Consider the following 25365-nt stretch of genomic DNA (forward strand, 5'->3'; position numbering starts at 1 on the left):
ACTGAAAGTCTTTCTTCAAGCCAGTGAGAACATGCTTTATCTTAGTTCACCTTATTGTCTTGCTTTCCTTTGTATATATTTTTTAAGTTTAGTAAATTTAATGGTAGTAATTTGTATGATGTGAAATCTAGAGGGAAAAATATTGTTTTGAAAATGCAAATCATTTGTTTTGCTTAGAGTTGAGCTCTGCAAAGTTCAAAGCTGTTCTGATCTTACTCCAAGGTTCAGTGATATTTGGATCCCGAGTTTGTTTAGGCCCGTCTCTCCACTTTTGTTTAAAGTGCCATTTTGCTCTGTAAAATTACTCAAAAATGGCAATGTGTGGGCTACCATGTTTATTGTTTTTATTGATTTCCATAATAAGCTTGCTCTCTTCCCAAGATCAGACATGGCTTTTCTAACTGCCAGCCCAGCAAATGCATCTGAGGTCTGAAAGTCAAACTTGATTCTTAAAGTATAAAGATTTTGAAACCACACTTTGCTCTCAATTATAACTTAGAAGCCCCACTGAAAACAGTGGAGTTGCGCAGATATAACCCAGCGCAGAATTTGATCCTGCAGTAGAAGCTTCGTTAACATTACTATTGATTGTACGAGGCAGAATAGAAGGAAGTTCACTCTCCAATAGATGTATGGACTTTGTTTACAGGTGTAAAAATAGCTATAATTTCTTATTGACATGGAAGCGAGCCCTTACAGTACAGCTCAGAGAGCAGATCTGTGAAGTAAGAAGGTGCCATTTTTACAAAAACACTTCTCAGAGTTCAGATGCATTTTCTCGTATTATGGAAATTTACAGCTACTGAAGTACATTTCAGTGCCTCAGAAAAAACAAAACAAAAAACCCCCACACCTCTAAGGAGAGCAGACTGCCAGGTTTTAATTTTTTCAAGTTACTGTTCCCTACTTGGGGTTGTAAATCAACCCTGCCCTGTTCATCCATCCACAAAAAATGCCCAGTTGGCTGGAATCTTGCATGTATTCATTAGTTCTGTCCTGTGAGTTCAGGGTACTATGAAGTGTATATGAGTTACTGTGGCGTAGTGTCAAGCTTCAGAGGGGTAGCCATGTTAGTCTGGATCTGTAAAAGGGCAAAGAGTCCTCTGGCACCTTATAGACTAACAGACGTATTGGAGCATGAGCTTTCGTGGGTGAATACCCCCTTCGTCGGATCCGAAGCTCACCCACGAAAGCTCATGCTCCAATACGTCTGTTAGTCTATAAGGTGCCAGAGGACTCTGCCGCTATGGCATAGTGGTCCCTTTAGCATTTGATGGCACATTTCTTTGTTTTGATTGACACTATTCAGAGATCATCTCTATACAAACACAAATCTCTGTATCTTGTTCATAAAATTCACTGCCCACGTAGCATGCCCTTGGGGCAGCCTGCTTAATTATCCTTGCAACAACCATTATAAAAGAGCAGGTTTGTAATAGATGCAAAACTTGGGACAATAGAAATATATAGATTGTGTCAGAGGATTGGTAAAGTTGTTCAGAATCTTCAGCCTATCAGAAGTGTGCTGTTCACAAGGGCCGGTCTAGTAATGAGCTAGCAGAAACGATAGGCATTTCAATTGCTTAAGAATATTTTTAATCCTTTTTGTGTTCTGTAATGGGTATTGCTAGTGTCCTCTGTCTAAGCCTCTTGGAATGCTGTCAGTACCATAGCAATGTATATTCTTCCTTTGTGTCTATTTTCCTCTTTTCTTCTTCCTTTTCTTTCCCCCTCTTTATTTCTTCTTCCTTTCTTTTTCCAGGAGCAGCAGCCAATACGGATCTACTCCTTCTCCCACTGCTGTCTTTCCTTTCCAAGTAGCTGATAGGTTTCCATTTCCAGCTCTTATCCCTCTCAGTACGTCCTATCTCAATCAGTTCTTCTCTTGATCCTTCTGCTGCACTTTTCATTAGATAAGACCTAATTCATCCCTTCCCCCAGCTTCCTTCTCTGATCCAATACCTGGTAATTTCTTGGTAAGTACATTGGGTAATGAATTAACTCATTTCCCACTGTTATAGGAATTAATCTGCCACTTGACTTGTCATCCACCAGCACTCTTAATAAGTAACTCATTGAGATCTGACTTCAGCTCACAGACCAAGAAACTCAGGGTTGTGGCTGAAAATCCAGGCTGACATTGTGGCCCTAGGCCATGTGGTTGCACAATGTTGTGGTGCAGCAGGGGATTTTTGGTACAGTAATAATATTTGGCCCTTGCAAAGAGCTGTACATCTCAAAGTCTTTATAAAAGTTGGTCAGCAGCAGGAATACTCTCCATTTAATGGAAGGGAAAATGGGCTCCCGTTCTGGTGACCTATCTGATGAATCATGCTGGCTCCCTATGTAAATCATTGCATAGAGTCCTCAATTTGTAGTTCATTTACCTTAACAATTAAATCAGCTGCATCTGTGCAGATGTTGCATTTGCCCAATATGCCTCCAAGCTCTAAATGTAAAAAGCAAACAAACCTTTAATAAAAATGTGGTGGATCTGCTTAAGTGTATTATGCATTGGCTGTACCTCAAAAATAAATGAATATATAGGTATATTTTTTTCCAAATAATAGAGTTAGTCACCATAGTGTAGATATATTATTAAAAAGTCATTTTTGAATTTGCAGGGCAAACAATTCCTGATATAGCCTGTTGAAACTTCTCATATTTTTGTATCCCACTTGTTAACTCTCAGAGATACTCATGTTCCAAATGTGGCTTATCTCAGCCAATGCGCAACCTTTAACCTTGATCCTACCCAGGCTTATATACATACTTAACTTTGTCCACTGTGAATAATTCCACCGCAGGAATGGGTAACTACTTTAACAGTTTCACAGCAGGAGACTACTCTGTATGTAAAGATAAGCATGTGTGTAAATCTTTGTGGGACTGAGGCCTTATCTCATTACTTGATCTTGCATGAACATTTACTTGGGTCTGCTGTAGGATGGAGCAAAGTGTGGAGATGCGAGAGGGGAAACAATATAATAGAAGCTGCAGATTAGGTGATTAAATAAATAGCTTTTTCTGTAAATACTCTATTTTCCACCAAAGCCTCCATTTAAAGAAACATACTAGTATCTTAAGCAATTTGTTGGCATGCTTGCAACTCAAAAATGACTGAATTTGCTTTTGATTGTTTAAATCCCTCCTGTTGTGAGAATTTTCTATGCCAGTTAATGTCCAGAGTGAAGCAGATTTAACAGAATATCCTGATCTTATGTAGACATGGTTGCCCTAGTCTTAGCATTTTATTCATTAGAATCACTGTTATGGAAAAGTGTGTGTGTGTGTGTACATACACACACACACACACACACACACACACTTTTCCATAACAGTGATTCTAATGAATAAAATGCTAAGACTAGGGCAACTCTGTGTGTGTGTGTGTGTGTGTGTGTGTGTGTGTGTGTGTGTGTATATATATATACTCTGTGTGTGTATATATATATTCACATCTCTGAAACCACACACACAAATTAACGTCAATAACTGCACCACCCGCTTAGCTGGTTTTATCTCTTCTAAATATGTCTGCTTTTTAAATCTAACAATTTCTTGAGTCTAAATATATACAACAATATTCTTTTCTTGCCTTAGAAGGCTGTAAATCAGATTTTAATCTGAAAGACTGTATTTTTATGACGTTTGTTTACTCTCGATAGTAATAAATAATAATGGAAAACCTTAACTACAGTTTCACAAAGGTGTAATAATCTGAATTCATAATTCGTTGTGGTATGTAACTATTAAGATGATTTATTTCTATGATACCCATCACCCTAGTATTTCGTCACAATTGACATGCATGTAGAAGGACCAATAATTTCTTTTAGAAGTATACAAAGCTCTCTAACCTCTTCCATCCCTTCAAATTTAAAGATGATTCTCAAAGATTAAAAAATAATTGTGAGCATGCTTTTATTTCCTTTATGAGGTGTAAAGATGGCCTGAAGAGGAGAGAGTGAGCGAGTGTGGGTATTTTTGGGGTGTGGTTTTTCCCCCACCTTTTTCATATGTGTTTAACATCAGGAACGTCAGGTCTTGGCTTCCCTGTTTTGGCTAGGGACTGCTTGCGGGACTGGAAAATGAGTAAAATTATGACATCCAAGAGATTGGTTGGTGCCCCAGCAAGAGCATTATGAGGCAATGTGCCTAAGGGAGCTCTCTTGGGGTATGTCTACAGCGCAGATGTAAGGTGTAATTGTAGTGCAGGTAGTTAAACCAGTGTTCGCTTTCATTTAGCTAGCATGAGTGAGATAGCAGAGAAGATGCAACGGCATGGGCTAGCAACCCAAGTATATACACAGGGTCTCCGGCTTGTACTGGGGCAGCCAATGAGTGCTGAAGCCTCTGCTATTGTATCTTCACTACTATTGTTACCTGTGCTAGCTAGATTTGCCTACCTGCACTACAGTTACACCTTAATTTTCAATGTAGACATGCCTTTGGAGGGAAATGCTCAAGTGTACTCTGCCCCATTCATGGGCACCCAGACGGGGACCAGTTCCAGCAGACTTCTTATCTGCTACAGGACTTCCCCTTCGCAGCAGAGGGAACAGGTGGGGTGCTTTTCACGAATGGAAAAGTCCTGGCTGTGGGTCCCAAGGATATATACCACAAACGTTTGATTCCTTCTGAATAAGCAGCCTGCAAAAGAGAAGAAATCAAGTATATTTGTGCCCTTTTTTGATGTATAAAGAAGTCTTGAAAATAACTTTTGCACAAAAAAGGATATTTTTCCTTCGTGCAATGACTTTGTTTGTTCTTGTTTTGTTTTTGTGTTTCGGGTGGTTTGGGGTTTGTTTTTGTTTTTTGACTTAAGAAAAGTAGTTCTTTCCTCTTTTGCCTGGCAGGCTCCTTGGATGGCTAGAGTACTTGATTCAGAGCTTTCTCTGCCCTCAAATGATAGGCGGGAGGCATTGAGTCGTTCACAAATACCACTTCGGAGAAATGTCTTCTCCGCCCCGCCCCCCCGACTCTTCGTTATATAGACATTACCAAAAGCCAGCAAAGGGGCAAGATTGACTTTTTGGATTTTAAAAGACAAGATCTCTCTTTCCAGCAGATTGATAAAGTTAAAATGCAACATTTTACAGGAATCTGAATGCCGAATGTTTTAAACTGTATCTGATTCAGGCAAAGATGTTTTGTCTTACAGTCCCATCTAAATAATTAATAGAGACTTGCTACAGGAATATAGTTGAAAGCGTTATGTAAGCCTGTTAAATGTCATCTAGTTTATGCATTCTGGTTACTTTCAAATGCAGATTTTAAAATATACTTATCCACTCCTCTTGCTGGAAAAGAGAAGTCTGATCTTTATCAGAACACTCTTAGTTTTTTTTTTCCAGCTATAGAGTTGTTGTTTTTTTGGTGGCATTGTTTTTGGTAGAGAGACTGCAATTGCACATTTATTCCCATACAATAGATGACAAACAGTGATGGAAACTTGGAGTATTCCTGGTATTTTCCATATTAATTTATTGCTGTAGGCTGTTTTAGTCCAGGAATATTCTGCCTTAACTCCTCAGTTACTGAATAAATAAATGTCCCAAAAAATTATTACACTAGAATTCCTGCTTTGTCTGGTCTAGGTTCTTACTCTGTACCCATCACCATGGTGTCTTAGTGCTTAACTGTATTTTAATCATAACTGTATCTTTTTCCTCCCCTCCAACTAAGTAGGCAGTATGAAGCAGCACCTGAAGGCAACCTGATAAGCCAAGAAATAATGTTAAAGCGTCAAGAAGAGGAAATGATACAGCTGCAGGCTAGAATGGCTCTTAGGCAGTCTCGACTAAGCCTCTACCCAGGAGACCTGGGTAGGACGTCAATGCTGGACATCACTAGAGACCCTCTTAGAGAGATAGCGTTGGAAACAGCCATGACCCAAAGAAAACTGAGGGTAACATTTTAACACATTTGCACTCTTAATATTCGTTTTGGTGGAGCATTGCCTCAACTTATTTTAAAGACTGAAATTCAAGTCTATGGTGTTTAGAGTTCCAACGGGTTTCAGAGTAACAGCTGTGTTAGTCTGTATTCGCAAAAAGAAAAGGAGTACTTGTGGCACCTTAGAGACTAACCAATTTATTTGAGCATGAGCTTTCGTGAGCTACAGCTCACTTCATCGGATGCATACCGTGGAAACTGCAGAAGACATTATATACACAGAGACCATGAAACAATACCTCCTCCCACCCCACTCTCCTGCTGGTAATAGCTTATCTAAAGTGATCATCAAGTTGGTCAGAGTAACAGCCGTGTTAGTCTGTATTTGCAAAAAGAAAAGGATCACTTTAGATAAGCTATTACCAGCAGGAGAGTGGGGTGGGAGGAGGTATTGTTTCATGGTCTCTGTGTATATAATGTCTTCTGCAGTTTCCACGGTATGCATCCGATGAAGTGAGCTGTAGCTCACGAAAGCTCATGCTCAAATAAACTAGAGTTCCAACGTCACTTCTGTTTGTCCAGAATCAAAGCTGCCATTCACAAAATAAATATAAAGATGGCTGGTTTTTCTGATTGGAAAGAAAGCCCTCATGTAAGCTGGAACTTCTAATGCCTTGTGGATTCTGTACCCACACATCCTAAAACAGCATCAAGAGACCTATTTTGCTTAATGGGATGTTAAGTTAGAAAACAAATCTTCACTACTTAAATGTCACAGCTGTTAACCACTTCACTGCCAAATAGCAGTACAAGCAATTTATTCGGGGTTGTTCATTTCTACTGTCCTGATATGCTCTGCATTTTTCAGTCTTTTTTGTGGGCTTTCCATATGCTATGCGTGGAACAGCACAGAGATCATTAAGCAAACAACTTAGGACAACTCTTTCTGGCTTTGAGACCAGTAGGCGTCTCAGCCATGCCAATCTTAATTACAGTTCCTTCCCTCGGTGCCCTATCCCACTTCCCCCCAGTTATAATTCATTATTTATAACAGTGAGAAATGCTTCTTTCCATTCAAACTCTCTGGATGCTGGAACTAAATGGGTGCCACTTCCTGTCAGGTTCTGGAATCCATTTTCTCTGTTGGTTCTCCAGTCTCCTGTTAATTGAATCTCATCTTCACCCCATACATGCTTCTCTCGCTCACCCTAGTCATTCTGTAGATTCTCATTTTCCCCAACAGGCCCAGGAAATCTTTTCCCCTGTCCCTCACCAGGCCAGGGAGGATGATCTGAAAGCAACAGCAACTTCTCCCCTTGTCACCGGGTTTGGTTCTCTCTATCCCCAGCAGGTTGTAGGAGGAGCCTACCAAGGAGAAGAGGGGCCTGGGAGATTCTGCTGGCATCTTGGCACACAGCCATAGGACAGCCCACCACTGAGTCCCTGTACAAGTTTCTCTTTCTACTCCTGAGCTCAGGCCCTTCCCCTCCCATCTTGAAATGTAGGCAGGGTCCGAGGGTTGGAAGAGAGAAGGAGACTCAGACATGCAAATAGAGTGTCTGACGCTACGAGGAGTCAGTCTGAGGCCCTCTGCTACGGCGTGCCCTGAACTGTATCAGCTTAAAAAAATAAAACTGCTCTCAGGCCGTCCCAGCTCCTGTTCATGACCCAGGGTAATGTCCCCTCCATGTCTCTCTTTTTGACCCACAGCACTTTGCCAAGTCATTCATCTAGGATCTAAACTGCACAAATTCTTTGCTTTTCTAAATGAGCTACCATGTAGGCATTTGTATTAAATACTTCTAGAGAATATTATATGTTAGCAGGTAAAACCTCAGGCCTCCAGGTATTTCATCCCCTCTCCTCTCCCACTCCCCCACCCCCCCCAAAAAAGACAACTCCTTGTGTGACTTCCTAAAGAGAACAGGAAAGTTGGCATGTTCTAGAAGTAGTGAAGTTAACCAGTGTCCTCCTTTAGTACCTACTTGGACTGAGAACTTTGTGCAGCTTTGAATTCAGGTAAAGTTATTTAGTTAACTATAAGCCGGATTCTGTTGTGTTTTTGAAACTCCTGCAATGATGGCACTTACATTCCAGTCCTACACAAGGCTGGTCTGCACAAGGCAGATCTTTAAGTGCATGCAGAGCCTCATTCGCTTCAGTGAGGATTCTCTGGCACAGGGGTCAACCAGAACAGCATTGCAGGATCGGAGCCTTAGGTTGCATCAGGGTTTTTTGTTAGCTCATGAGTCTGCGAGTGTAGCTTGTTCGTTTTTTTTAGTCTAACTGAAGAATGGTTTAATAGAACTAAGCCTATGAATGGTGCACGTCACTGGTGGAATGGAACTGTTGAAGTTTTTAACCGTGTCAGTGAATGTCAGATTCCCAAACATCTGGGACATCAGGCATGGCCATCTGAAGATGATATGACAGCAGGTTCGTTCTTGTGCATAGGAGTAAATTAGCTATGTGTAATATTGAAATATATAAATAATGTTGTGCAGGAAATATTTTTGTCATACCTTCAACGTAACTTCGGCCACACTGACACAGTTGAATCTTCCAGCTAACCAAGCTGCTGGAAACAATTTGCATACACGTCTGGGTTTAAGTCAGTGTTCATTTCAACTTTCCAGTTCACCTTTTAAGAATTCATTACTTCTCAGTCTGTGGCTGTAGAAACACAAAGAGTTAATTCAGACTTCTGTGATTTGCAGAATTTCTTTGGCCCCGAGTTTGTGAAAATGACCATTGAGCCTTTCATCTCCTTGGATCTACCAAAGTCAATCTTGGTAAGAAATAGTCTATTCAGCACTAAGTTGTAGTAGGAATATATTAAGCTATTAATACATCTTTATGACACATGTGACTGGTCTGATACTTTGTTTCACAAAATGCAGACTAAGAAAGGGAAGAACGAGGATACCAGGCGGAAAGTAAACATAATGCTTTTAAGTGGGCAGAGGCTGGAGCTGACCTGTGATACCAAAACTATTTGCAAAGATGTTTTTGATATGGTGGTAGCCCATGTTGGTTTAGTGGAGCATCACTTGTTTGGCTTGGCTAGCCTAAAAGGTAAGAATGATGTTTTAATTGGGGAGGTGTAAAGTTACTAGACTTAGCTAAGTATGCTGTGTTGGAGACAGGCAAAGGAAGATTTAAGATTTGCAGATGGGAGACCAGAGCAATCATTTATGATCAATCCATTGATTTCAAGTCAGGCTCTGCCACCCTTACCTTGCTCCATGAACAGATCCATTTGCTTAAATTTGTATGGTATTACTCCACCTAAATAACAGTAAGAAAATCAGGGTGGCCCTTTATTTTTGTTACTTTGCATTTTCTTCTTTTCTCCAAGTTGTCTTTCACTTTGTGTGTTTCTAGTCAACAGGGACCTCTTGGAGATGGCTTGGGGTCTGATCAAAATGCTCTGTTACAAAATGCTTCTACTAACATTACTCTTTCTGAGCACAATCTTACTATGCAAGTATTCCCACTGAGATCAGTGGGGCTACTTGTGCAGAGAGGGTATTAGTCACTGAGCCCTTAGTGATTCAGCATAAGAGCTGGTCAGAAATTTTCCAGCAGAAGATCTTTCCACGGGAAAATGCCGATCCAGAAAATTGGTTTTGCCAAAATTGACAGAAATCTGTAAGGTTTCCAAGGGACTTCTAGACTTCTGTTTCCACACCTTGTGGACTGGCAGGTTCCAAATAGCTTGGTGAGCCTGGAAAACATGTAGAGAAAGTGGAAGTGAAATATTGTTTAGACTTTTTCGAACTGAAATTTTGGAATTCCCGTTCTGTGGAATGCTCATTCAGAATGATTATTTTAACTTTTGGAATTTCCCACAGACCAGGAATTCAGGGTTCCAACCAGTCCTGTCCAGTGTGTTAAGGCTTTTACTTACCATAGTCTCTTCATACATTTAAGTTCTAGGGAGCAAAATGAAATTTTCTAGCACCTACCAGGGGTGTTGGGTTTGGTAATGTCATTTTCTGACCACAAGGAAATGGATTAAGACCTCCATACTCATTTCATGTAGGCCACCAAATAGCCATCACAAATAGAAATACTTTGTCTCTACATCCTGGGTTAAGTTTTAAATGGTGAAAGACTTTTTCTCCTTACTACCCACTGAGCCATTCATTTAGCTCATTTTATTGTGCATTATAATTCTCTGCTAGTTGATAGAATATTAACCATCAAGAATAAACTGCAAAATTGTAAAGTTGATCTTAATTCTGCAGCCAGAGAAAGTGTCTGTTTATGAAAATGCTTTCCTCTCACCCATGTTACAGACAATGAATTTTTCTTTGTTGATCCTGACTTAAAACTAACTAAAGTTGCTCCGGAAGGATGGAAAGAGGAACCTAAGAAAAAGAGCAAAGCCACAATCAACTTTACCTTGTTCTTTCGCGTTAAGTTTTTCATGGATGATGTCAGTCTTATACAGTGAGTAGCCGAACATTATTTTCTCATCATCCTCTTAATTGGGTCCTTCCCCATTTTTAATTTCCTCCCACCTCCTCAGGTTATAGGTGGACACTGTTAGAAGCATTGCTGAAAGGAACAATATTGTGTGTTGTTTTTCCCCCAGGCACACTCTGACATATCACCAGTATTATCTACAGCTACGGAAAGATCTTCTGGAGGAAAGGATGCACTGTGATGATGAGACAGCTTTACTGCTGGCATCTCTGGCCCTCCAGGCTGAGTATGGAGATTACCAGGCTGAGGTAGGATGTACGTTCATCTATAGACAACTGCTATTTATGCTATTCAATTACTGCAGTTGCTCTTTGGTATAGTTTAGGGCTGAATATGTTCCAGTTCTTTGGGAGTTCAATTGATCTGCTGTTTGTAGTTGTTATGCTGTTTGAAGACTAGTGGAGAGAGGACACAGATGTGCTTTCATGTAGAGATGCGCCTCAGCCATAGAATTTCAGGTCTGAATGTTGAACCTCTGCCATAGAATTCAGATCTGGATCTGGATGTCAAGTCCATTGTCCCTTTCAATATTTGTGAGTGTTTGGATCCAGCAATGTAGTTTGGCCATTTCATGGATGTTGGCTCAGACCCAGTGTCTTTGTGATAGTAGAATAGAGAGAAGGGCCAAAAATGAAATTTAGCTCAGCTCTGGGTTCAGAGTCTGAGCTCCTTTCCCCAACTCAGAAAGTTCAGATCCAGGGTTTTAGCTGAAGCCCATCTTTACACACAGACACAAACACAAAAGATGGTTGTTTTTGTAATAACATATGAAGAATAAAAATGCTTCACTTTATAGGTGCATGGCATGTCCTATTTTAGACTAGAACATTACCTACCAGCTAGAGTGATGGAGAAACTAGACCTATCCTACGTCAAAGAGGAGCTGCCCAAGTTGCATAGCACTTATGTGGGTGCTTCTGAAAAAGAAACAGAGAGAGAATTTTTGAAGGTAAGTCATAACAGCTCTTGAGTTATCTTGTGTTCATGTGAGATTCCCTGTACAAGGAACATGGGATAGATAAAAAGCCTGGAATTGAAATGGAGAACAAAGGAAAATAGTTAGTCTTCTAAAATAGCATTGGCAAGAGGCAAAAGTTAAGAGGATTCACTTAAAAGATACAATTATTAAAAGTGAGGAAAGGAAATTGTACATGATGGAGAAAAGCCTTTAATATTCTTCCTTCAGCTGTTTCACTGGGTGCATTACTAAAATGTCATCAGATATTAAAGAATCTGATCATCGTACGATTATAAAGGAAACTCTTAGTTTATATATATCCCCCTCTCTGAAATCATCTTTGTTCTAATTTGTTGACTAAAGGTATCCCAGATCGTGATACCGCAAATAACTGAAGTCTTAATTGTAATCATACTGTCCATATCTAGGATATCCTCGAGTATGGTGTCTTTCAGGACACCTTCAGTGAAGCAGGGAGCACTGAAAATATTTCACAGGCATTTAACCCCAATTTTTTTCTTTCCTTTCCTTTCCTTTCCTTTCCTTTCCTTTCCTTTCCAGATCACCTTTAAGATAGCTAGTATATATTAACATACACATTCATCTGTTTTTCACAGATGATAGATTGAATACAGCCAACTGCCGATTTTATGATAGTTTAGAAAGGAAACAATTTTGGATACTTAACTACACAGTTTGCTGCTACTTCTGCTATATGGGCCCACTGCTGCATCACTGAAGTGGATCAGTGTTTTGCCATTGACTTCAATGGGAACAGTATTGACTCCTAAATGAATGTTCAGTAGTCTTACAATACATCCAGGGCTGGATTAACCTTTTGTGGGCCCAGCGCCAAACATATTTGTGGGCCCCTATGGAGGCAATGGAACATGGCGCGGGAAGGTCAGTCCCCAGAGCGAGGGGCCAGCCAGAGGCAATGGGGCAGGGCATGGCATGGCAGGGGTGGCCCTGCTCTGCCCAATGCGAGGGCACTATTTACAAACCAGCAGTTGCCAGATGCACAGTTGCCTGCCTGGCCCTGTGCTGCCAGCATGCCCCTTCCCCTTGGGGGCGGGCCCATGCCCACCACGCAGCCCTCCCCACTCAACACCCCCCAACTCCCTATGGCCAGAGCCCCCCCAGACCCACTACTCCCAGCGATCCCCCAGACCCACCCACAAATGCACAGCGCCCTGCACAACACCACCCCTACCCACAACCCCACCACAACTACCCAGCATCCCGCCCCTGAACCTCCTCTCCCTGGTGCCCCAACACACAGATCTTCCCCGCCCCTTCACAGCCCAGCACCCCACCCCCAGACTTCCCCCAGATCCACTCCCCCAAGCCCTGCCTCCCGGCCGTGCTCACCAACCCTGCTGGGAGTGACTCTGCCTGCCGGGCTGAGCTGGCAGCACAGCCAGGGCCAGTCCCAGGGCCAGGAATTGCTCCGGTCCCTCAGGAGTGGCACGATCAGTCAGGCCAGTTCCTGCCCTGGCCAGGCTCCCTCAAGATGCACTTGCCTGGAGGGTTCAAGCCCCCCACATGGTCTTCCTGCCCCACCCCCACCACCTGACTGAGACTGGCCAGGCTTCTGCACCAGTCCCAGGCAGCTCAGCTCCGGGGAGACAGGTGGGGCCCCACAGGTAGGAGGAAGCAGAGACTGCCCAGAGCCGGAGGTGCACTGGGTCCGGCCAGGGGGCTGAGAGGAGCAGGGGGTGGGGGCAGGGGGCGGAGAGGAGCCCTCAGCCAGCCGGCGGGCAGACTGAGAGGAGCAAGTGGTGGGCGGGAGGAGCCAGCGGGGTCTCGGGGCACAGTGCAAGCGGAGCAGGCTGGGGCCCCTTCTGAGCATGGGCCGGGCTCCATGGAGCCACTGGAGCCATTGTAAACCTGTCACTGAATACATCAGTACCCTATTGGACAGAGGAACATAGGCAAGACAAACATTTAGCATTAGAAAGTGTAACTGAAAACTGCAAACAGGAAAAAAAACAGTAACAAAATTTGATCTGCGTGCAGGTGAGGAAAATGGGATGTGATGGGAACTCCTAATTCAAGGCTGTCATACTTTGGGAAGTTATCTGTCACCAGGAAGGATTAAAATTGTAGCAAAGGGCTTTCCAGGTTGCATTCAGTCAAGCATATCAGAGAAGATTCATGTCCTTGATCTGCATACAGAGCTTTGGATGTTTGCCCAAATTCTCTCATAATCACAGGATTTGTTTAACCAAAGGCTGGGGGGGCCTTTTTCAAACTTTAAAACCTCCAGTGGCATGTAAAGGTTTGGCTCCACCTCACTTCAAATAATCCAGAGTGGTGTTAGAAACATAAGTAAGAGTAAATGTGACCGTTAAAACTTTGTTAATGTTCCACTTGTAAATAGGTTATTAAATCTTTAATAAATTTTTTAAAATAACCAGTTGGTTAATTATTATAGACTGCGTATTACCATAGCTTATAGTTATTTATAACACCTTCTACTGATGTGCTCACAACTATCTACCACACATGCTGCTCATGTCTGTAACATGTTTATAATGTCTATAAATCCTGTATGAATCGAACCTCAATGTAACGTGTGACCATATGATTTTTTTTTAACTTATCAGTGTCCCTGTAGATTTTTCTAATATCCTTAACGTCATAGTCTCACAAATGTGCCTCTATGTAGATGTGCCAGAGGCTGACAGAATATGGTGTTCATTTTCATCGGGTGTTGCCTGAGAAGAAATCCCAAACTGGAATCCTGCTGGGAGTGTGTTCCAAGGGAGTTCTTATTTTTGAAGTTCACAATGGAGTCCGCACACCTGTACTTCGCTTCCCGTGGAGAGAAACAAAGAAAATATCCTTTAGCGTACGTCTGTATATCTGGTTTTTAGCTTTGCATTCATTATTTTTGCATTTTTATGTATTTGTATTGGGCATTTTGCAGTGTGATCTGTGAATGTCTTTTGTGGAGCTGGAGTTCCACCTCCATGGGATTAACTTGTGGGTTCTGCTGTTTAAGGTTCTGAGTTACTAGGCCCATACGTCACAGGAGCTCCAAACTCAGCACAGCTCAGGGGCCTGAAGGGTTTTTGCCACCTTCTTTTCTTGTGAATTTTGAGATTTGCTCCCTACTCTCCATTAGATTTACAATAACATAACATCATTCCAAAAGGAAATTGTACTTTCATTAGGAATTACAGTTATTAAGCACCTCCCTCCCTTCCAATCTCACCCTTTTGCTGTTCCTCACTCTGGGACCCATCTCCGCATGTTTATCCTTCACCTGCAGGTGCCCTCTGCTGCCTCAGATTCCATCACCTATTGTGATCAGCCCCTTCTCTCTACTCCCCCACATCTCATGCAGCTCATCCCCGCCCTCTCACTTGTGTCTCCCCTTCAGTCCTGTTTCAGCTCACTCCCCAGCCACTGCTCTCTCCCTTTAGCCTCCAATGCCATCTGAGTTCCTAGCATAGCTCCTCCTAACTCCAATGCCCTGTGGTCCCTCAAACCTCAATTCCTCCCATAACTCCCATCTCACCACCCCACTCCAGCACACCGCTGTCCTTGTGTCCCTCTAATCTTCCCAGCACCTCAGCTCTCCCAAAGGCCCCGTAAACACCCTCCCCACAACTTTTCCAAACCCTCCTATGGCCCTGAAATACCACGGTAGGGATCCCTTCCTTTCCATTGTTTTCTGGGAGTAGCTGACTCATCTCTGTTCTCCAGGGTTTGCCAGATAAGGGAGGAGTCCACACCAACCCAGCTGGCAACAGGATCTTCAGGGTAGGAATGGCAAATTCCCCTTCCCCACTCTGAAGGGAGCTCTAGGCTCACTTAGCCCTTTACATGCAGCACCTTGTTCCCAGGGAGTGTTGTTTCCCTGAACTCAAGGGGAAGTTCTTCCAAATAAAGGCAAGAATCCATCCTGAAGACAGGGAGAAAGCCTGCCCACTTGTTATAGCCATAGGCGGCACTCCTAGAGTATGGGTGAGATGGGGCACAGCCTGCTGAGTGGCGCCAGAGGAAGAATTTCAAGGTAGTGGGCTTGTGTGACAAATATACTATACTCCACACAGTTAAGAAATCCACTTATGCTGCTTTATGATGTTCCCAGGAGCAATTTAGCAAAATGATAATGAGTGCCAATATCTGATGCTTAATCAGGACAATATTAACAAATGCTCAACTCAATAGGGACACTTTCAGATGATCTAATGGGTTAAGTAAGTGTTGATAGGTTTGGAATTTCAAGCGCTAGTCTTTTAACAGACAAAGAAGAGAAGTCTTTAATGCAACCTACTAACTTTTGTGAAAACTACAAACTGCTTTGCCTTCACTTCTGTTTAACCTCAAGTTAGCTAACTCAGGTTAAGAGCACATCTCTCTCTCTCTTTTTTTTTTTTTTTTTTTTGGTAGTGAAGATAAGGCCTGTGACACCAGCTAAGATTTTCATAATTATCAAAGGGATTTAGGCACCCAGCATGCATGAACTTTCAATGGCAGATGGGTTTGTAATTCCCTTAGGGGCTTTTTTAGAATTCTACCCTACAAGTTCAGGTAGAAACTGCTGCTGTTAGTTTGTTGCTGACCCAACAGTAAACAGTGAATTGAATGTACTTTGGGTTGGTTGAGATACTATGTAGTTGTTGTTTTTTGATGCAGGAATGTCACTGTGTAAATCTAACATTATTTTAAATGGATACAATTATTTATATGTTAAAAATGCATCCGGTTAATGCAATTTGCTTTAGTAAGCCTTATTTCCTGACACCTGGTTGCACAGAAACATGTTACATTCTCTCAAGGCTGAAAAACAGCAACATTTTTATGACCTATTTTTCATCTTATAGAAAAAGAAAGTAACTCTGCAGAATGTGTCAGATGGTATAAAGCATGCATTCCAAACTGACACGAGTAAGACTTGCCAATACCTCCTGCACCTCTGCTCTTCCCAGCACAAATTCCAGCTACAGATGAGAGCCAGACAGAGCAACCAAGACATTCAGGACATTGGTAAGGACTGTGGGTTTCTATTTTAAGAACGACAGCGGTGTATATTTATATGAAGGAAAAAAAAAAAAAAAGGTGCGAGTACTGTAGTAATTCCATTGAGCCCCATCCACGTACTGCTACATTTGGAGGGTCTGTATTCTAAGGAAAGTATAGTAGGCCAGCTGTTCTCAAGCTGTGATCTGAAGAGAGCTGGCTGGTCACATGGTGCTGGCTCTCCTTGCTTCCAGCCACTACATTTGTGTAAAAGAAAGCTAAAAATACTTTCCTAATACTGCTTTTTCATTTGAGCAATTTCGGTAGTTGCTACAACCGGATGTGTGAATGCAGATAGGAGAGGAGGTCCATGTGATTGCAAACAGGAGGGGAAGCAGTTCATAACACCACATCTCTTAAGCAGTGGGATGTCTAATTTACATGCTAATTAAAACTTCTAGACAACCATCAAAAAAAGAACTGTCTCAGTGTGAATTGGTTTCTTCAGAAAGTAGTTGTCAATTAATCTTAATGTGAGTGGCTAAAATACAAGAAAAAGATTCCTTTGTAGATTAGTAACTTAAATTGGATTAAACAATGCTCTCCTCCTTGAAATAGATAAGCAGTGTTTATTTGGCTTCTACCTGGAATGCAGCCTGGTTGGTCCACTGGCTTTTTATAGAGCCCCCAAAGTGGTATGTTGTTCAGTCTCTTTTGTTCATTCTTACTTTGTTTTACATTTCAGTCAGTCTGCAGAGACATCTCCCCTATACAACCAATTGCTGTACTACAGATTTACACTGGTCTAACTGAGATCAGAGTCTGGCCCCACTGCTGTAGAAATGCTGATAGCTGATGAAAGAGAGAATTGATCATGGCAACTGCGCAGCTTTTCTGTTCTATCAGACGCTGCAGACCATTTAGCATAAAGAAATGGAACAAAATGACTCAAGTCCTTTGAGCCATATTCTAACTCAATGTCAGCTTATTCTAAAAAGCACAGAAGACATTGCATGCAAGGCTTTCTTGCCCAGCCAGACTCAGTGACTTTTATACACACAGCTTGTGTTTTGCTATGGGAATCTGGAGACTAATAGATTTGTTTTGCTTGTGTGCACAGCACCCTTCTGCGAATTCAGAGGCCTGGGAGTTCATCCATCAATTCTGAGCAAGAAGTAAATTAAGTATCTAAGAGAATTCCATTTGTTCAAAAATGAAACTGATGTAAGGGGGAAATCGTGCTTTCCTCCACAGTTTCACAATGGAACTATTAATATGTTTTGATAGACTCCTTTAAAGTGATTGCCCAGCCTGTATTCCCTACAGAATTAATAGAAAAATGTATACAGTAATATCCAAAAAGTTGTGCAGAGATGTTAAACAACATACAGTTTAAAATGAAACAACCACAATGTAAATAAACAAAATAGTGCAGTATTATTATTTATTAATAATAATAATCCTTATATAGCAGTGGTGCTCAGAGTCTTCCATCAGGATCTCTGCTCCAATGTGCTGGGCTTGGTACAAACCTAAGCTAAGAGTCCCTGTCCCAAAGACCTTACAATCTAAATAGGGAACAAGATCTAACAGGTGGATGTAGAACTCAGCAGAATGGGGGAGAAAGAAGGCATGGGTGCCTGTAATAAGAACACAAGGTGTCTATAATAGAAAGTGTACATCCTTAGATGGAGGGGAGGGTTAGTAGTATAAATTAACAAGAGATGATACTAACTCTAATAGATTATACTAACTCATTAGATAGTGTTCCATGGGCAAGGGCAGCTGGCAGGTTATAAATAAGGATTTGAATGAGGCTATGACCCATTTCTTGGAAGTACAATGTATGGTGTCTAAAAGGAGAGCAGTTGACCCTTACCTTGGTTTTAGCAAAGCATTTGATAAAGAATCTCATGGGAACGTAGTAAGATAAAGGGTGCTGGCATCAGTACTTGACCTAGGTAAATTAATTGCAACCAGCTAATTTGTATGAAGAGTAAGAATAAAAAAGGACACACACGCCCTCCCCCCGTATGATGGGTGCAAGTGGGTTTCCTCAAAACTTAATGCTATTACCAGCAATCGCTGTTTGCTATTAAAACAGATGATTTATTGATAGATTTGAGAAGAGTCACACAAATGAGAGGAGCGTAGCATACTGTGACTGTTGTGCACTTGCTGCAGGAGGATTTCAGCGAGCTAGGGAGGTGAGCAGAAGACTAGAGTGCATGGGATTTTAATGTAAATGTAAGATCATGATTTTGGAGAACACTAATCTCCTTGAACAGCATTCTTGATGAGAAAGTCAGGGGAGACGATAGCTCAAAGGAAAGAGTTCAGTGTGTGATGGCTGCCAAAAATAAAAAGGCAGCTAACAAGGTCTTTCGATGCATAAGAAGGGAGATTATTTATAAATCAAGCCACAATGGTTTCTTTTATGTAACCTTCGTAAGAGTACACTTGGAATATTGAGTACAGTACTGACCACAAGTTTAAACACTGGAGATTCAGATTCTTGAAAGAGTGCATAGAAGGACTGTGCAGATTAGTTAAGGATTAAGTCGGTTTTAGGAGGAAAGACTTCAAGCAGTTGAGTACATTTGGCCTAGGGGAAAAGAGAGACAGAAGACTTGATTAGAGCGTGTGTAAGCATTTAGCAGGATTTTTGGAAAGTCCTACACGGGGCTGGCAGAATGAGAGGACATGATGTGAAGTTTGTAGCTATTTGAAGAGTTCTTCTCCAAGGAGATTCACCAAAACGTGGAATAAACATTAGGGGAGATCTTGGAGCAGCAGATATCAGACCATTTTAAGAAAAACTTATGTGCACACTGGTTCTCCTTTAAAAACTTGCCAATTGTGCCTTGGTTAAATAAATTTTTCCTTGTATGTCTGCATACTTTGTATAGAAAATGCTAAATTATTATCACAGTTATTTCATGTTCTAAGAATCAGAGGAAACTGTTGCATCTCGGATTCCACTGTTGTGTGGTAACTGTTGCCAAATAGACTTTAAATGGTGACCACGGTACTTTAATAGTAATATTTAATGGGTGTACTGTACCAGCTGAGAAACAGGGTTTTCCCATCAAATCATACTGAGTTGGAATCGTATGAGCTAAGTTTCTCTCTGTTCTTAAGCATCTTATTTCCCATCTGTGAGCATGAACTGTACTAGCATATGTAAATTAAGGATGGGTGTATCTCAGACTTTCTTCTGAATTGAATCCAGAACTTCCGGGTCTATAATGGGCTCTGATCAACTGACTTTATTTAACTCTTCTCTTTCTGCCTAGCTTCCAGATCTCAGTATTGCCCCCCTTAACTGAGAGAATCCTGTTACAGGAGTCAATGTTATCTACAGAGCACTGCTGAGCTCCAAGCAACACTTGTGTTCTATTCTATGTCAAAGCACTTTGGGGCTTCTCCAGTTGGGGACATCCCAAAGAGTGAGAAACCTGATTGCAATGGCACACGTCCAGAAGAGAGGCTGCCAAACCTGCTGGACCTGCAACAGGGACTTCAGTGGTAGTGGACCCAGTTATAGGAAGATTGTGGGAGGCAGGGATTAGCTGAATGATTGCTGGCAGGGAGGGGCAAAGTGCCAGAGTCAGTTGCTGGAAAAGAGTCAAGGATTTGCAAGGACAAAGCTCAGGGATGGTGAGAAGCCTGATGGGGAAGGAGATTGGGAGACTTATTAGGAGGTTTTGAAGAGGAGAGATCCCAGAAATGTTGAGTAGAGTTTTGAACAGGCATCTAAACTCATGGATACTTACCTAGGCCTTTGGGGGGATTTTAACCAACACTGTATTAAAACTCTTGTGCACTGATGGCAGTGCAGATCTCAGTCTTGTAGTGAAATTCAGGAGAAATATTGAGTGGTTTGGTGCTGTGGAATTGACTCAAGTGTAGACTAAACTGAGGTCAGTATACTGTAACTAAATCCAAGCCATTCTCTCTGAGCTAGATATTCCAGGCCATTTTAGTCGTACAATCCACTTATACTTAAAAGCGAAGGTTAAAAATGTTCTGTGTCCACTAGTTTTAAATATATCACATCAGCAGATGTTAAATTAAAAGAAAAAGTGTACGTCAGGATTATAATTTGTGTAAATCAGTCCTGTTTCCTTGCAGAGAGAGCATCATTTAGGAGTCTGAACCTTCACACAGAGTCCGTTAAAGGATTTAACATGGGACGTGCAATCAGTACAGGCAGTCTGGCCAGCAGTACTTTGAACAAGCTCCGACCTTTGTCAGTTCAAGCTGAAATTCTGAAGAGACTCTCCTGCTCTGAGCTGTCACTTTTTCAACCACTTCCTGGCTGCTCCAAAGAGAAGAATGAGAAAGCTTCATGGGAGGAAAGACCCAGAGCCATGAGCAAATCATTTCATGATCTGAGTCAGAGCCAGATCTCTATTTACCCCCATCGGAAAAATGTTATCACCGCTGTGGATTCCTCTCCACAGAAAATGGAGGAGCTGATAGGAAGAATCTTTCAACAGATGCCAAAATCTGAAGCTGGGTCAATGGCTGGAGCAATGAAACCGAACAAGTAAGAATCACTCTCGCTTCCCAAAGCTTTGTCTTTTTATGCAATGCAGCTACATTTTTACATCAGTTTTCATTTCTACCACATTTATTATTTATATTATTATTTTATTACATTGACTTCTCCCCTCTCCCTCCCTCCTTCCCTCCCTCCCTCCTTCCATTTCTTTCCCCATCCTGTTTAGTTCAAAATCTCTTGCAGGTTTAAATAGAAGCCTTGAAAGGAGGAAAAATGAATCGGACTCATCATCCATTGAAGATACTGGTCAAGCTTATGTTGTAGGTCAGCACGGAAAAAGTATTATTATTTTATTTGCTAACTAAACTCTAGAGTATTCTCTGATGTAAGGCTTTAATGTACAGGGTATCAGTTTGCTTTAGTGTCCTGCTAAGGAACTGTTTGCTACTGGCTTGTGTTGCCTTTACATATGGATTTTTTTTGGTTGTGTTTTGATTTTTCTTTTTAAAATCAAAATATTTTAACAAATCAGAAAAATCCCCTTTTTGTAAAAGTAACAAACCTGTGTGCAAATAGTGCTTAAAGTTCCAAAGAACTTTTCCCAGTTCTGTTATTTGGGAACATCAGTTACTCTGTGGATTTTTGTCTTTCATCACCGGCCTACCTTTCCACCCCCACCCCCACATTTGCAGTGTCTTTGGAGAAAAGGTTGGTTTCTTGGAGATGGGCCGAGTTGGGCATGAACTGGCTATTGTCCCGTATCTCAGAGCAGTACCTACAGAGTTCCCTCCATCTCCGTTAGCCCTGGTAGCAGGAATCCTGAATGACTAGGATTCTTGTGACAGCAATGTGCATGCTATATCTTATGGTTATTCTGAGGAATTATGAAGCTCTAAAAAGATACACATGATCAGTGTTTGTGTGTGCACACACGCAGATGATGCTACAATTATAAGCCTGTTTATTCAGCTCCAGAAACATGGGCCTCTAATAACTGAGCTAAAAGAACGGAACCGAATTGCTGTGGCAGGTGGTTGAAGGACCCTTATCCTTCTGTGGACCTGTAACTAACTGACATAATCTTACTCCACCATTCTGCAAAGGGTTTGGGGCACAAATACAGATGCTTTTGCCAGTCCCATTGTCTTGAGTGGGATTCTGCACAGTAATAACTGTTCCCTCTGCATGACCTTGGCAAGACAGGGATCAAAAGCAATATGTTAACAGGGGATAGAGAACTTAGAATTAAATGTTTCCGATTTTTAAGTGGAAGTGGTCGTGGAGTTCTCTGTTTGTCACTCCCCTGCTGCTCTCTGTAGTACAGCAATATCATCTTGAAATTAAAACCTCCATAGAAAATGTATTCCTTGACACAAATCTGTTGGTAGATAGATATTCAGCTGAGGCTCATCATTTAACTCCAGCAGTTTCTTAGAAATTGTTTTCCGATGGAGGGTGGAGAAAAGAAATGAGAACATAAGTCAGAAAAATTGTTTGGTTTGTATTAGCATAGCATTGCTAATCAAGAATTGCAGGGAGCAAGGCTATGCATAACTTTCTAAACCTCAGAGGCACTTAAAAAAAAAAAGAAACCATTGCGTTATGCCTGGATTATGTATTGCTGGGGATATTTTAAGAGTACAAAGAGATGACAATTTAAATAGGGCAGTTTCAATTTATGAATATGAATGAGGACTTGTACATTTAGATAAGTTTTATCTGGAGATGCAAAATTCAACGAAAAATTCAACCTGGACAGTTTTGTTGTTGTTGTAATTCTTATTGACCCACAAAGAAAGGAATTTTCCTGTGTCTAGTGTACATTAATTAGTTGTGCGTATACATTGTATGATGTTAGTAGTTTTAGCCTTTGACTTTATTTTTATTGATAAGATTTTTTTAATGTTAAATTTTTATATGAAGTTGAGAATAGCCTCAGAGACCCTCAGTTCTTTACTGATTCCTCCTTTTCTCCAACCCACTGCCACTCTGAACTTTGGAACAGGACCGAGATGCACCTGTAATTTGATTTTGCTAAATCAAAATCTCTGGCTTTACCCATGTTCAGTATGAATAAGTAACGCAATATCATGGATCAACTTTTGCATACGCTGTATATAGACATTACCAAGAAGTACTTTAGTTTTATTAAGAAGGTTGAAATATTGTTAGTTAAATCTCTAATAGTTGCATTTACATTCCAGGTATTAGCATGAATAGTTCTGGAAATCCTCCATCAGCGCCACTGAAAGAAAATGGTAGGGTTCTAATAAAATCTCTTCATGATATTTAAACACGTGCTTTATGCTTTTACTGCCCTCTTGACTACCGTTGTCACTTGCTCCCTTTTGTCATCTTATTGGACACTGTCTTCAGATAATGGGATGGGTGCCCTTTACTTTTTTAAATTTAACTTCTAACAGCTGATGTTGACTCACTTTCTTGAGAGATTTTCCAAAAGGGTCACAGCTAAATATAGTCAGTCAGCAGCCTGTGTTGTTTGAGATTTGTAGGGATGCTGTCACCTTAAAAATCATGCTCTTTAGGAGTCATTTTTTCCCTTTGGTACGCTGCTAGTAACACCTTAAAAACTGAAAGTGAAGTTTCTTTTCAAATTGTGGTGTGTTTGGGTGTGTTTGGTTTTTGTTGTTCGTTTCTTTTGACCTTCTCCAGTGGTGACTTGTTTTCATATGTTTCCCAAGGCAGTTGGTTGTCATGTCCTGATACTTCCTACTTAACATGCACCAGCACGGTGACCTTGCCAGGGGCAGCAAGTTGTACGGGTCCGTGGTGCCCAGGCTCCAGCAATATTCAGAGCCCGGGGGCCCAGCTCCAACAATGTTTGGGCCGGGTCTCTCCCCCGGCCCTGCCTGCCGCCGCCCCCGTCCCCCCCGCCCCCCCACACCCCTTCCCCAAGCGTCTCTCAGCCCCCACTTGCTGCTCCCACTCACTGCCCCAGGCCCCAGAGCGTCCCTGCAGCTCCAGGCTGCCTCTGCTCTGCTGGCTCCCAGCAGGCATCAGCTGCCGCTGCAGGGTCCTAGTGCCACCCATCCACTAGTGGCAGGGCAGGCTGCCCTTACCCTGCCCTTCCACCTCGTGCCCTTACATTTTCCAGCAGGACCCTCCACCAATGCAGGGCCCCCCGCCCACAGTCACCGCTCCTGCCCCTGCTGGGCAAGGGGCAGCCCCACCCCTCACCCCCCCAGTGAGGGGCAGCCGTAGCGGAGGAGGCGCACATGTGATGGCAGCCCCCCCCAGCACCCACCACAGCGTAGGCGAGGGGACCTGAGAGGGGCTCTGGGAGCACATGCAGTGACCGTGGTGGGGGTGAGTGTGCTGCCAGCGGGGGGAGGGCTGGGGGGAGTCCTCCTCTCTGGCCCCAGCCCCCCCGGGGCAGCCTGCCTGCACCCCAAACTCCTCATCCCCAGCCCCACCCCAGCCCCTGCACCCCCAGCCAGAGCCCTCACCCCTCTGCATGCCAACCCGCTGCCCTAATCCTGAGCCCCTTCCACACCCCAAACTCCTCATCCCTGACCTCAGCCCCTCATCCCCTGGCACCCTAACTCTCTGCCCCAGGTCTGGGCCCCCTCCTGCATCATGAACCCCCCAGCCCCACCCACCAGCCCTCACCCAAACTCTCTGCCCTAGCCCTGAGACCCCTCCCAAACCCCTGATCCTCAGCCACACCCTACAGTCCTCACCCCTCCATACCCCCAAACTCCCTCCCAGAGCCCTGCATCCCCTCCCTCTGTCCCCGCCTCCAAACTCCCTTCCAGAGCCTGCACCCCTCACCCCCTCCTCCAGCCCAGAGCCTGCACCCCTTACTCTCTCATGCACACCTGCCCCAGCCTGGAGCCTGCACCCCTCACTCCCTCCTGCACCCCCACTCCCTGCCCCAGCCTGGAGCCTGCACCCAGCATCCAAACTCCATCCCAGAGCCTGCACCCCAGACCCCCTCCCCCACCCAAACTTCCTCCCAGAGCCCAACCTCTCACCCCTTTTGCACCCAAACTCCCTCCCAGAGCCTGCACCCCAATCCCCTGCTCTAGCCCAGGGCCTGCACCCCAGACCTTTTCCCCCCACCCAAACTCCCTCCCAGAGCCGTAGGTAGGTGCAGGACGGAGTTTGGGTGGGCAGAGTTTGGATGGGCGGGTTCTGGGCACCACCAAAATTTCGACAAACCTGCCACCCCTGGACCTCGCAGAGCTGATACTGTGCTCTAAAAGCCCCTATGCAATCTGTAGGGCCAGATTGTGGTGATAGCATCTTCCCAATCCCAGCCTCCGAACTAGTGATGCCAATATGAGTAAATGCATTTCAGTTGTATAATGTAACTTAGTTGTTCCTTGGTTTTGTTTGATTTGCACCATACTACTGTGTGTTTTGACCTTACCCTGTCCCATCCGGCCAATCCCTTACCATCCACCTTCCAAACAACACCCCCAGACACTAGTGTGATTTCTTCTCCAGCCAATCCCTGACCAGTCTCCCCCCTCCCAAAAATACAGCCATGACGCAACACGACATATTGCACATC

General features: G+C 42.9%; 1 protein-coding gene across 10 annotated transcripts in view; it reads left to right on the forward strand.

The window, feature by feature from the left end:
- The window catches only part of PTPN13 (protein tyrosine phosphatase non-receptor type 13), a 188126-nt gene that overhangs the window by 117999 nt on the left and 44762 nt on the right, over positions 1 to 25365 (forward strand). For 7 of the 10 annotated variants that reach the window (XM_075127500.1, XM_048847084.2, XM_048847086.2 and 4 more), the window contains exons 10-21: positions 5689 to 5911; positions 8616 to 8690; positions 8799 to 8973; positions 10200 to 10353; positions 10499 to 10637; positions 11186 to 11338; positions 14019 to 14201; positions 15062 to 15118; positions 16186 to 16348; positions 20456 to 20873; positions 21055 to 21152; positions 23033 to 23086. In XM_075127500.1, the coding sequence (XP_074983601.1) occupies positions 5689 to 5911; positions 8616 to 8690; positions 8799 to 8973; positions 10200 to 10353; positions 10499 to 10637; positions 11186 to 11338; positions 14019 to 14201; positions 15062 to 15118; positions 16186 to 16348; positions 20456 to 20873; positions 21055 to 21152; positions 23033 to 23086 (1892 nt within the window). The remainder of the gene's footprint in view (positions 1 to 5688; positions 5912 to 8615; positions 8691 to 8798; positions 8974 to 10199; positions 10354 to 10498; positions 10638 to 11185; positions 11339 to 14018; positions 14202 to 15061; positions 15119 to 16185; positions 16349 to 20455; positions 20874 to 21054; positions 21153 to 23032; positions 23087 to 25365) is intronic. The other 3 variants (XM_048847091.2, XM_048847093.2, XM_048847085.2) reach the window with 2 other exon arrangements.

This window comes from Caretta caretta, chromosome 4 (assembly GCF_965140235.1).
Source record: "Caretta caretta isolate rCarCar2 chromosome 4, rCarCar1.hap1, whole genome shotgun sequence".
NCBI lineage: Eukaryota > Metazoa > Chordata > Testudines > Cheloniidae > Caretta > Caretta caretta.